Source organism: Alligator sinensis, unplaced genomic scaffold (genome assembly GCF_000455745.1).
Source record: "Alligator sinensis unplaced genomic scaffold, ASM45574v1 scaffold625_1, whole genome shotgun sequence".
Lineage (NCBI taxonomy): Eukaryota > Metazoa > Chordata > Crocodylia > Alligatoridae > Alligator > Alligator sinensis.
In genome coordinates this window covers 563,962-577,799 of record NW_005842894.1, presented here as the reverse complement: position 1 = coordinate 577,799, position 13,838 = coordinate 563,962, and the positions used below count along the sequence as shown (strand labels likewise).

At 49.5% G+C, this 13,838-nt stretch overlaps 1 protein-coding gene across 1 annotated transcript in view; it reads right to left on the bottom strand.

Moving 5' to 3' along the window:
* SLC37A2 (solute carrier family 37 member 2) overlaps window positions 1–13,838 on the bottom strand; it is a 67,548-nt gene that overhangs the window by 11,830 nt on the left and 41,880 nt on the right. Inside the window, exons 13-14 of the mRNA XM_006035933.2 lie at window positions 9,154–9,202; window positions 2,075–2,148 (exon numbers count right to left, since the gene is read on the bottom strand). Of these exons, the coding sequence (XP_006035995.1) occupies window positions 2,075–2,148; window positions 9,154–9,202 (123 nt within the window). The remainder of the gene's footprint in view (window positions 1–2,074; window positions 2,149–9,153; window positions 9,203–13,838) is intronic.

Genomic DNA, 13,838 nt, shown 5'->3' with positions numbered 1-13,838 from the left:
TCCCTGGCAGGGGCAAAGCAGCCCCTGCCTGGCTTTGCCTCTGCTCCCCACTCAAGTGGAGTGCATGGGTGGGGGGTGTGGCTAGATGCTGGCCAGACTGGCGGGGGGGAGGGGGGGGGGGGGGGGGGGGGGTTAGGGTTTTTTTCTCTTAATGGGCCAGAGCTGACCTGGGCAGGGTAGCCATGGTGGGGCTGAGGAAGCAGGGGGGGCTCAGGAGGCTCATGGAGAGCTCCCCATGCAGCATGGAGCAGTGCGGGGCAGTGAGGATCGCCCCCCGCCCAGCAGCACCCACTGAGTCCAAGCTTTTTTTTTTCACAAGTGCCGGGAACTGGGCCGGGCAGGGCAGCCATTGCCGGGCTAGGAGAGGGGCAGGGGATGGTTCTGGCCTGGCTAATTCAGCTGTATCGAATTGAGACAGTGATTCAAACCATTGAATTGAATCAGTGTCCCCTGAATTGGCCGAACCCAAATCCAAAGCAAATGCTGGCCGCTGCGCACAGGCCTAGTGAATATGGTATAAAAGCACAAATCAAAACTGTCCAGGTAGACAGCTAAGAAACTGCCATTTGAGATGTGCAAAGGGAAATAAGAATTACACCCAAAGGGACTAGCACAGGGTGGGCAAAATCTGGCCTGCAGGCAAAATCTGGCCAGTTAGTTGATTGTATCCAGCTCACAGCTGTCTCCGTGGCACTCCGCATGGGGCTGAGCCCCAGCCACTTCTGCCTGGGGCAGCCTGCACCACACTCTCACCCGAACACCACCAATGGTGCAGGCTGTCCTGGGAGGGGTTTGGCCCCATATGGAGTGCTGCAGGGGCAACCGAGGGCCGGATGGGGGAGGGGGCACAGGCCACACCTGCACTGCACCACCCAGGCAAGCTCTGCTGTATGCCCCCCCTGCCCCTCCCTCCTTCCACCCCCAGCCAGCTCCCATGTCCTAGCATGTGCACCCCCACACACACACCCCCACCAACGTACAGCTCCCCCGCCACATATACACATGCAATCTACAAAAGTAAGACTTTATTTGGGCCATTACACAATTGACTCTATATACACTACTCAAAAAAAACAAATCAGAACAAAAATTATTTTTTGAAATAAAATTAAAATGTTACAGTAGATGTTTTATTTTTAGTATACACTTTGGCTTTTTTTATCTATAATTTGTTTAAATTATATCTTCAGAAAGATTTTGTGTGTGCAGCCCTTGACAGCTCACCAAAACCTATTAAATGGCCCATCAGCTGAAATAATTGCCCACTCCTGGACCAGCAGGTAGTCAGATTTTCCTCTTCCATCAGTCTTCAGATACCCCTTCCAGTTTTTTCCTGATGAAGTTTTGTGTAATTGCAGATAACCAACCCACAGACCTATGCACTACTACACTACTATGCACTACTACATGGCAATGCTGAGCAATCTACCAGCAATTTTTCTATTTTGCATAGAAGTCATGGTTCCAGGATGTATAAATATAGTAGAGCTGGAGTAAGATGTTGTTATCTTAAAAGCAAAACATAAAACATCTTGCTTAATTGTTTCAAAATGTAGTTCAGTCCAACCATTTTTCAAATACTACCACACTGCTCTTGTGCTTAAAATCCTGCTAATCATTCATCAGAGGGACGATAAGACCCAGTTAATTGCATAAAGTCCAAATTCTACTAAAATGCCTGGAGGAAACCTCAGCGCTATGCCAGGTACTCATACCCTTTCAAGTGCCTGATGTAGTGCTCCTGGCCTCATTCCCCTTCTCCCAAGAGGTCTCAGCCAAGTTGTCAACTTTACAATTCATGGAAAGAATTTCCTACATCTGTCTGATAAAATGAAGCACTGTGCAACGTGTAAGCCAAATCCAGGGTATAACGGCTACATTTTGGCCCTTTTGTTAGTGTCCAAGGTATCTGCATGTAATCATAAGTAATAAACCCTACACAGCTCAGGAAAGAGATAACACAGTCTGTGCATGGCCTGTGGTGCAATAAACTGCAATCAGAATGGAAGATGTCAAACTCTGAGCTAGTCAAGGAACCCACAAGAAAATAAGAAAAAAAAATCTTAAACCTTACCAAGTCTGCTGAAACTGCTGTTGTAATGAGAGCATAAGGACCATTAACCAGGACACCACATACAATTAGCATACCTACAAAGAGGGGAAAAAAGCCAGGTCAGTAGTACTACACAGCTGAATTCCACCATCATGAAACAAAGATCCAGATCTCTGCACCTGGATCCCCACAAGCTCTTGGCCTCTAACAGTAGGGGGAAAAAAGTCTGTTTCCAGGGTCTAAACAGACTTATCATAGAGTTAGATGGGAAAGATCTTAAAGATCATCTAGTTTGTTGGGGGCCAATTTTTGTGATAGAAGTGCCACAAATTAGCCCTGCAGCCTCCCTGGGTACCACTCTATTTCCTTTCCCTGCCCAATCTGCTGCTCTGCTTTCTGCTCCCTGTGCTATCTGTTCCTGTGTTATTTGTCTGCTTTGTGGCACATACAGAGGCCTCCCATGCCACTTGTGGCTAGGGTGGCCATCATAGACGACAATCCGGCTGTTCTCTATTGATACGAAACCGGGCACCTTTATGTTCTCTATTTTTCTCTTGAAGAGAAAAATAAAGGATATAAAGTCGTCAGGTTTCATATCAATAGAGGACAGAGTAGCAGAAAACCAGAATGTCTTCTATGATGGCCACCCTACTTGTGGCACACATGCTGAAGGTTGACCAGTGGCCACCGTGATTTAGTTCAATCAGCTACACAAATGCAGGATGTGTAACTCCTACACCATCTCATGTGTCTATTAGGCCTCTTCTTGAAAACTTTCAGTGAAGGAGATACTACAGCTTCCCTGGACAGATGGCTTCAGTGTCCAACTGTTTTCAAGTTTTTCTTGATATTTAATCTAAATCCATCTTTCTGCAGTTCAAACTTTGCAGTTCCATGTCCTATCCTGTGCACCAAGGGAAAACAGTTGTTTTCTCTTTTTTAGAGCAACCTTTCAAACATCTGAAAACTGCTATCATGTTCCCTCTTAATCTACTTTCACCCAACCAAGCATACCTACATCTCTCAGCCTGTTCTCATATGGTTTACATTCAATCCCCTTTATCATCATTGTCACACTTCTCTCGATTACCTCCAGTTTGTCCACCTTCTTTTTAAATTGCAGAGCTTAGAACTCCACACAAAACTTCCTCTGTAACCTAATTAATACATTGGCACAGTCTTCTCCTATGTCTTATATACTATAATTCTCTTGATTTGGCCCCAAGCTGTTTGCTTTCTTGGCAATTGCATTACACTGTTGATTCATATAGGATCTGTGATCTACCAAAGTCTCCAGATCCTTCTCAACAATGGTACTACACAGCTAATCTCCCATTTTGTATTGCTGCATATGGTTTTTCTTCCCAAAGGGTACCACACCTTACAGAATCATAGAATGGTAAGGTTGGAAGGGACCCCAGGAGATCATCTAGTCCAGCCTGCTGCTCAAGACAGAATCATCCCTGTTTATAGATCCTATACAAGTGTTTAATCCAATGGATCTCCACTTTTTTAGACTCAAAGCACCCTTTAGAAAATGCCAGTTCTTAGTTTTCACTTGATCTTTGACTACAGAAAAATAATAGTGCAATTCTTCTAATCAATCTCCATTGTCTTCATAATTAGCCTTCAGGGACTTGAAAACTGTTATCAGAACCCCATCAATCTTCTCTTCTTTCGACTAAATAACCCTAGCTCTTAGATTCATTGATACATAGATTGTAAAGCTGGAAGGGACCTCAGAATATCATTGGGTCCAGCCCCCTGCACCAAGCAGGAAAGATAACTGGGGATCAGGTGACCCCAGCAAGGTGACCATCCAGTCTCCTCTTGAAGATTTCCAGAGTAGGTGATTGCACCACTTCTGGAGGGAGCTTATTCCACAGTCTGAACACCCTGACTGTGAAGAAGTTTTTCCTAATGTTGAGCCTGAAATGGTCTTCCAGGAGTTTGTGGCCATTACTCCTGGTTTTCCCCAAGGGTGCCGTGGTGAACAGTTGCTCACCGAGCCCTTGATGTACTCCCCTAGTATAGTGGTAAGCTGCTACTAGGTCCCCTTTCAGCCTTCTTTTCCTCAGACTGAAGAGTCCCAAATCCTTTCCTCATATGGCTTGCCTTTTAAGACTGATCATATGAGTTGCTCTTCTTTGGATTCTCTCAAGCTTGTCCATGTCCTTGTTAAAGTGTGGTGCCCAGAACTGGATGCAGTATCCAGCTGCAGTCTCACCAGTGCTGAGTAGAGCAGAAGAATCACCTCCTTGGCTTTGCTGGAGATGCATGCCAGAGTATTATTTCCCCTACTGGCTACAGCATCGCACTGGCAGCTCATATTCATACTGTGGTCTATTATTACCCCCAGGTCCCTTTAATTTGTGGTGCTAGTCAGCCTGGTACCACCAAGCCTGTAGGTGTCTTAGGGGTTGCTCATTGCTCTTTTAACTTTTCCGTGTAAGAAGAGTGGAGGGTTTTCAGTTTTCCCATGCTTCTGGGCTTAGCTGGTCACTACATGAGACTGGGAAGCAATTTTTTCCCTGCCCGTTACTATAAGTTTTATAGATTTCCTGAGAAGCACTGGGTTGCTGCAGGCAAAGTTGGGGATTTTGACCAGGGTGTGCCAATGCTACTGCTGAGACTTAACCCTCCCCCCCACAAAAAAAAAAAAAAGCCATGAAGGTTCCTGCTCCTCCACTCAAGAGCTGTTTGGACTGCACCAATGGGAGCATTAAATAATACATGGGAGGTGATAGTACCACTCTGCTTGCCCTGGTTAGCCCTCACTTAGAGTACTCTGCAGTTCCCTGCTTTATATTTTAAGAAGGATATGGAGGAACTGTAGAGGGTCTGGAAAGGAGAAGACAAAAATGATACCAGGGTTGAAAGGCAAAAGATAGGAGATGCTGAGAGTACTAGTCTGTTTTGCTTGGAAAAAAGGAATTAGGAGGATATTATAGCAGTTTTCAAATATTTGAAAGAATGCCATAAGAAAGAAGGAAAACAACTATTCTCCCTTGCCACAGAAAACAGGTAAACACCCGCAACAAAATGGAGGACAAGAACAAGGAGAAGATTCCCATCTTTCGCTCTTAATAGTGGAGGGGCTAGGATACTCACCTGAAAAGCATGAGTTCTAGGGCTGCCTGGAAGGGCAGGAGGTGCGGGGTAGTTTGAACCTGTACACAGTGTGCTAATCACCAACCCACAGGTCATGCTTTACTCAAGAGTTCTCTCTGGTACTCCTTTTGAAACTGAGACCTCTGCCTCTTGCCTTTAATAGCCATAATAATGGTGAAAAAAGAGATTGGTGGGCACTGCAGAAAAGGAAGTTTCTGCTCCACTGGAAGCAAGACTCCACTCTCCCTGCTAGGCCAGCAGCCACCTCACTGAGCCCCACATCCCTGGCTTGTTCCCTTCCTCCTGGTCCCACATACCCACACCCCCAACCTACCACCCTCTCATGACTGCCCAGGGGGCCATCTTCAAAGTAAGTGCTAGAGAAGGGACTGGTGGTGCCAGTGGTGATTGTATGTTTTTATTGTTTGTTTGGATGTTATATGTTAAAAGTGTTTCTTTGAATGGGTTTTATTCTGGCAGGAAAAGGATTAATGGCTGGGGGTTTTTTGTTTGGGTTGGGTGCTGGGTGTGGCCTAATGGCCACCCTCTGGGTGGTGCTGGAAGGGCCCCTGCCTGGGGATCTCTGGCTCCTTCTAGAAGCTGGTAAGGGATGGAAATATAAGCAGGGAAGCCTGATGCTATGAAGCCCCAGAGAATGAAGACAGAGGACTCTGCTACATTAGGTTTACTATACGTCCGGATTTTCACGGACGTGTCCTCTTTTCTGGTCCCCTGTGCAGAGTCCGGGCGGGTTTTTTTAAATGCAAGGAAAAATTCCATTATTTCCTCCCCCCATCCATTTTCAATACAGCCACTGCTATGTAAAACTACAGTTTCCAGAATACCAAGTGCGGCGCCTGTGCAATTGGGAACCAAGTTCGCGATTTAGCTTTGCTCCGCTGGTGGGAGCAGGGGGAGGGCAAGCGGAGGCAGCAGGGATGGAGCACAGAGGGTCGGGAGTGAGGGGCACCAGCAGGGCTGAGGGGGCAGGGGCTGTAGGAAGCAGGGAGTCGGGAGTGAGGGGCAGGGGGTAGGGCAGGGGCTACGGGTCTAGAGCCAGCAGGGGTGGCGGGGCAGGGGTCTGCAGGTTGGGAGTGAGAGGTACTAGCAGGGCTGGTGGTCTGGGGGCTGCAGGTCAGGAGTGAGGGGCACCAGCAGGGCTGGGGGGGAGAGGTGGCTGCAGGTCACGAGTGCGGGGCACCACAGGGTTATGGGGGGGCAGGGGGCTGTGCGTTGTGAGGGGCACTGAGGGAGGGCAGGTGACTGTGGTTTGGGTGTGTGGGGCACAGGCAGCACCAGGGGGCCACAGGCCAGGAGTGAGGGGCACCAGCAGGGCTGGAGGGTGCTGTGGCTTGTCAGGGAGGGGCAGCAGAATGGGCAGGGCACCAGCATGTCACTGCCCCCCACATCATATTCCCGCTAACCCCCATATTCTCCCCTCCCCGCCCCACCCCAATCAGGTGTCCTTTTTGGACCTGGGAATATGGTGACCCTATACATGGGGACTGTAGCTGAAAAGGCGGGGAAGTGGGGCAGAGGAAACCTTCTGAGGGAAGCAGAGAAGCCAAGACCTCCAGGGACAAGGAGAAGTTCATTGCAGGGACAGTGATGATTCCTGCCTGCCACTGAACCCAGCCAGGGACTGAGAAGTAAGTCCTGGCTAGGTATAAGAGGGAAAGGAGAGGTTAGAAGATAATGTGTTTTTAAACATTTATTTTGTTTCTGTCTTTTCTAGTTCTGTTGTAGTGTTTCCTCTAATTATTAAAGTTGGATTTTTATATCCCTATATCTAACTGTCCTGTAATTGAGTATCTCGCCTCACAGGGAGTTTAACTGTACCTTTGTGACCTTGGCTGACTTCAGAGTCCCATCACAGATGGTACATTTTATGTAAAGAAGGCAGATGGCCTCAGTTTCAAATCCCCTCTGGGTTCCCAGGTGAGTGCTCTTAGTCATTCAGCTATTTGTGGGAACAGATGAGAGGAATTTCTCTCTCTCATTTTTTATGTTGCCAGTGCCTATGCCCAGTCTGAGTGAACCCACAAGGGCAGGGCTATGTATCCAGGAATAGAAAAAGTGACATTTCTCCTTTCTTTGTGTAGCACTTGCATGTATCTTTGTTGATTTAATCTTTTTGTCTAGCCCCTGATTTCCAATTATTGAGACACCTTTGAACTTTAAAACTACCCACTAGGGTGTTTCCAACCTCCTCTCCAAATGTCTTCTCCCAAACTAAGTAATAATACATCCTGATATAATTATCAAGATTTCTCCAGGTAGATCCAATAGGCTTTATGTCTCTCCAAGGAGATGGAGATGATTCATTTAGGAACCTAGACAAGTGATGATCAGGGATCTGGGTTTTCCATTTCCAATGGGAAGCCAGATAAAAATGTGGATTTCCACCTTTACCAGAGGAAAACACGGATTTCTCATTTTAATGGAGAAACATGCAGATTTTGCACTTTTGCAAAGAGCTCTCTACAGGCTGGCAGATTTCCAGCCTGTAAGGGGCTGGGGGGAGCAGGAGGAGGGCAGTCAGACAAGGTGCCACGTGCACATGGCCACCATTCAGCCTGGAAAGCGACTCCCATAGGTAAGTCTGGGGGCAGGGGGGATTGAGAGAGGGACAGGGGGAGCGAGTTGAGCAGGGCTGGGCCTGGGAGGGCTTGGGGCCCAGGGCTGGTATGCACGGCTGCTGGGACCCAGCAGGGAGCAGGCCAGCAGCTCACCCAGGCGGCTGGGGGGTGGGGCTGGCTCCCTGATGCTGTGCACACTCCTCGGGGGTAGGGGGAACAGGGGAACCCATGCCCCCCAGATGTGTGTGAGGACAAGGGTGCGCTGCCTGCTTCAGGTTCAGGGTCCCTGTCCTGCTGCCCTTCCACAGGGCCTCTGCGGCCCATTAGAGCGAGACTCAACACAGCAGGGCAGAGCAGAGGCGGGTGGGGAAGCTCCTTGCCACTGCAAGCTCCACACTGCCCTGGCGATGCGCCCCCTGCCTGCCCCACAGTAGTGGGGGGCAGCAGCACAGAGTTGTGCTCCCCACTGGAGGCCCCAGCGGAGGGCAGCAGGGTGGGGAGCCTGAGCCCACAGCAGGCAGCCCGCCCCAGCCCTGCACACAGATCTGGGGGGCATGGGTCCCCCCTACACCCCAGGAGTGCACACGGTGGGGATCCACCCCCGCCTGCATCTGCCCCCCACAGGCTCTGCTCTAGCCATGTCATCCATGGGGGAGGGGGAACCAGGCTCCATGCTCTGCTACACTGCTGCAGCCACCGCCTCCGACGGGTGGCAGCCAGGGCTTGGATGCTGCTGTGGTGGGCAGGGGGCTGCAGACCTGGGTCCCTGGTCCCGTAGCCCTGGTAGCTGAGGGCCCCCTCTGGCAGGACTGGCAGGGTCAGGGGACAGTGGGTGGGGGGCAATGGGCACAAGCAGGGCCCGAGGGGGGGGGGGCAATGGGCACAAGCAGGGCCAGAGGGTTGGGGAGTGACGGGCACCAGCAGATGCGGGGGGCTGTGGCTCAGGAGTGAGGGGCCAGGACCTGCATTCAGTGAGCTAAGGGGACAGGGAGAACTCTTACTTTCTTATTTAGTTTCTTTAAAAACCCAAAATCAAATACCAAAATTTATAGGTATTTAGAATTAATTTTATTATAGTAATTGAGGCACTGATAGGCTTCCAAAACACACACACACACACACACACACACACACAGACTGTAAATACATTAATAAAACATTGTGTTCAACTGATATACGTGTGTGTGTGTGTGTGTGTGTGTGTGTGTGTGTGTGTGTGTGTGTGTATCAGTTGAACACAATGTTTTATTGATGTATTTACAGTGTGGCCTTACATATATATATATTAGTGGCCTTTCATTTTAATCACAGATTTGGGGGTTTTAAATCAGAGATTTTGCAGTATTTTGCCAGGGAAAACCAAAATCCCTAATGATTAGTTTGTTCATAAGAATCTGAAATGTGTATTACCTACAGAAGTGCCAAGTCCATTCTGGCCAACATGATTGTACAGGAACAGCTGGAAGACAAGACTTTGATTAAAGCAGCTGGATGGATTTATAATCTACCTCAGCAAACTCCCATTTTCCACCATGAACCTTAGATGGTAAATGGTATGACGTACTCAGAGTAATTGGTATAAGGGCACTTCCAAAAAATGCTCTTTCTTCACTGAGAACATTTTAGTTTGCAGTGATACAAGGCTCTTGAGCGCTGACTCAAATTCTTTTAGATAGAAGGAGCGCAACATTTTCTACTTTTCAAGGTCTGGCACTAAATCCATCTTCAGCAGGTACCAAGTATATAGCAACCATTCCCACTGAGGCCAGGAGTAGGTGCAGATTCCACCTGAGTGTCAGTCCTCATGTAGGAGGAAGAAAGTTTGTTTGCTCCAATACAAAGGCATACAATACCTTTCCTCATGTCTAAGATAAAAGTATATACCTAGTATTTGGTTAGGCTGTACTTGCTTCTTTCCCAAACCTGAAGAAGGGTACTTTGTGCTTCATAGTTTCTCCCCCAAATAAATGACATTACCAAACAAACTGTGCTTCTCACAAATTCCCTGGACCATCATACCTACAACGCCATTCTGATACCACTACTTGCCCTCATATGCACATTTAAGGTCTCAGTTTAGTCCTAGTTGTGTCTGAGAGTTCTTTAGGGCCAGAACACACGTTTCCTTCCAACTGCAAATGGAAATGCCCGCCAAGTTTGTCCTTTCTTTTAGACAACTTTTATAGGAGGGTAACCCACATGGCAGTAGATAAGATTTCATACTCTCTATGCTATGCACTCTAGACCTGGGTGCATTCTGCCTGGAGGCAGAGACAGAAATACCAGTTCTGTGCTGTTTTCTGTTCCCACCTCCAAAAGAGTGAAACAGACATGGGACACACACATACACACAACACACACACACACACACACACACACACACACACATATTGAGGGAGAATTCCAACAGTTTAGTTGCAAGTAGCACTGGATTATTTAATAAGGCACCGGTGGAGAGGGTTTTAGGAAACCTTCAAGAATCGAGAGCACGAGTGCAAGCTTGCAGACAAAGCAGAGAGACACTGTAGCATTTTGAGGACATAACTACTCTCGTTCCTGATGGCTTAAAAATGGTATTTAAAGGTTTGTTCTTGGGAATCGGCTTGTAGGTAAAATAGATATTGCATTAGAACAATGGTCCAGGGGAATGGCTAGGGGTAATTGGTTTCTAAAAGCCTGTCTGTGACAAAATTGCCTTCAAGGCCCACTGTGTCTGAAGCCAGCAGATACACAGGCTAGGAAACTGAAGACACATACCACACTGTTCCATAACATAAGCAGCGTACCCAGAGATAAGGGACTCTGCAGCATTGGCACTAGGTCTCTGTGCCCAGCTACGGAGCCCTTGGGATTTCTGGTTTTGGTGGACGTACCAGATTAGGAGACTGATGAATAACCAAACTAAATGTGTGCATATGATGGGTTTGGGAAACAAAAATATATGCTGACAAAACAGAATGTGGACAGTATGACAACCATAGGGAGACGGCCCATGAATGAAGAGTCATCAGAGGGGAGAAAGAATACAAAAGGAGGGATTTCAGAGAAGCAAAGGGTCCCGAAGGGGGAAACCCAAGGAAGCCATGGACAGAAGGCACGCCACCAGCCCATCTCCCCCACCCCACTGCGTGGTAGGTGGGAGGAAGAGAGGGTGGGCCTCAGCCCTCAACTTCCAGGCTACTGACATCTGACATTCAAGAGAGAACCTCAGGACGAAGCTCATGTTCTGGCCAGACACACCTTCCCTTTGCGACAGCCCTAGGACTGGTAGATATAGAATCTGTTTGCCTTGCCTACATTATTATCTGTTATCACTGTGTATCAATAAAATTCACCTGCTATCAAATGGAGAAGTTGTGGTTGGTCTGAGGGCTTGGGTCTGCTTGGTAGATATAGAATCTGTTTGCCTTGCCTACATTATTATCTGTTATCACTGTGTATCAATAAAATTCACCTGCTATCAAATGGAGAAGTTGTGGTTGGTCTGAGGGCTTGGGTCTGCTCAGAACAAGGTATCTGGATCATAAATCCAGTGCCAAAAATTCCAACCTGCTGAGGGGAGAACGCCATAGACATGTAGCGGCATCTTAACAGGCAAGACAGTCTGTCAGTTCAACCAGTGCCCATCCTACCCAATCACAATGGGCAGAGTTAGAACTACAGGCTTTGAGACATCTCTGGAGAGGTTTGCTGATCACTGTCAGCAAAATGGCCCCAACACGCGGTTATATTTGCCACCTATACTTGCAATTATTTTTGCAGAGAGTCTTTCTATGAGGAGTGTGAATTTAGCAAGTCAAGCATAGGGAAGTGTTGGTGGAGGGCAGGAATCAAGCAATAGTCTCTCATTTGCCTTTCAGTCCTATGGTCTGACTGCTAGATGAAAGATGCCAGCAGCTAGTAACTGGATAACCAATCAGGCAAAGCCATTGCCAAGATTCAGATTCAGGTGAAGAAATAAAAATGTATTTGGCTCTGTGGTGCTATTCACTACTACAGTAGGGCAAAAGGCCCCATTTCTGCTGGGAAAGCAGGACATCCCATGCTGTGTTCTGGTCTTCTCACTGTGTTTTGGATTAGTGATAAGCTCTGGCAGAGGCACTTGGGGGACAGGGCAGAATTACAACCAAGGGACAGGTAGCATTTTCCTCAAAACATGATGCATTCAGCTTGGTTTTAGATGTGAACACTGGAGGCCAAAATTAAGCCACTCTGGTACACATAAGTGGGCAGAACATTTACCCCTCGGGGAAATCTAGCACAGAAATAGAGTTAGAACAGGGGTCGGCAATTTTTTTGGCCGGAATGCCAAAAACACCCCACCCTCCACCCATGCCTCCACTTGGCATGCTAGGAGCAGACTGGGGAGCCATGAGAGGCCCAATTCTCATTTGCAGTGGGTGCATGAGTGCCTGGAGGCATACAGCAGGGATGGGGCTAGGGTTACAGTGCCCTGGCCCCTTCTCTGCTGTGGTACCCAAGGTGCGCGTGCAGCTGTTACTGCTGCGGAGCCAGTGCTGGGGCTCCAGACCTGGTGCATCTGCCTGACACAACCAACCCAGGTTCCAGGCAGCTACTGCCTGCTAGAGACCCTGGGTGGGTTCCAGCAGGGCTTGCAGCCTCCCAGCTGCCTTCTGTGAGTAGTCCAGGCTCTGTGGCTGACTGCAACTGCCCAAAGCCCGGGCTGGCTGTGGCATGTCAAGCAAAATGGCCTGATGTACCATGCTCTGGCATGTATGCCAGGGGTTGCTGACCCCCGAGTTAGAAAGTTTCCTCCTCCAGAACTAGAGTACTTCTGGATTTCTTGGAGGTATCCTGTTGCAGTGCTGTGTTTTGGTTATATTAAGCAGTTATCAGTATTGGCTGCACGTTCTTCCCCTGGCTCTGGGCTCCAGGACCACACACCATGCTAGCTGGGCAGTGCCCTCAGGCTCAGCCCCAACACTGCCCTCTTCCTTCCCTCCCTCACTGTGGGTGCCTCAATCTGCCTTCCCCCCACCCACAGACTGAAGAGAGCTGCAGGAGCTGCTCTTCACACTGCCTGGCTGCCACATGCACATGGTGCCCCCTGCCTGATCACCAGGGATCGTGTTTTCCATTCACTCCCCAAAAAGTGACAAAAATGAGGGTTTTCTCCTTTAAAGGAGAAAAGTGAGGGAAACAATAGGTTTCCCCTTGCAGGTTGGCAGAGTTCTAGCTTGCAAGGGGCTGGGGGGAGTGGGAGGAGGGAGACGATCAGGTAGGGAGTGCCACGTGCATACATATACGTGTGGCAGCCAGGCAGCATGGAGGGCAGCTCCTGCAGCTCCTGCAGCTCCCTGCCAGTGTTCCCTCTAAGCTGCATGGCATGTGCGGCTGCGCAGGTGCACTCATCCTGCACTGCCAGGTGTGCCTGCGCAGCCATGCATGCCACACAGCTTAGAAGGAACACTGCTTCCTGCAGGTATGTTGGGGTGCTGGTGGGGGAAGCGGGGTGCCCATAGTGAAGAAGGGAAGGAGGTAGTTGGGCAAGGATGAGGCTAGGGGCGTTGCCCAGCCAGGGCTGTGAGTGGGGCTTGGGGCTGGACCCCAAGCTGGGGTGGGAGTCTGCAGCCACAGGGCCTGGGTGGGGAGTGAGATGGAGCCACAGGCAGCTCATCCAGGGAACAGCGGGGGGGCAGAGCAGAGTGGCTCCCCATCACTGCGCACACTCCCAGGGGGTGGGGGGAGAAGGCATGGGGGGCATATGCCTCCCAGATTTATGCAAAAGGTGGGGGCAGATGTGGGCTGCCCACTGCAGGCTCAGGGTTCCCCACCCTGCTGCCCTCCCCCTGAGCCCTCCACGACCCAACAGGCAGGACCTGGCACTTCAGGGCAGAGCGGGGAGTGCTCAATGCCACTGCCAGGAACCCCGCGCCAGGAACCCCACACCACCATGGTGAGATGCCCCATGCCCACCCAACAGCAGCAGGGGTGGCAGCCAGTGCTCCCTCTAAGGAGCACCGGCCCATGAGCACACCGCCTCGGTCCAGCGTGGGACACTTACCGAAAGGGGGCTGAGGGCCGGAGGCTGGAAATGGGGTCTGGGGCCAGATGCTGGGGGTTGGAAGCTGGAG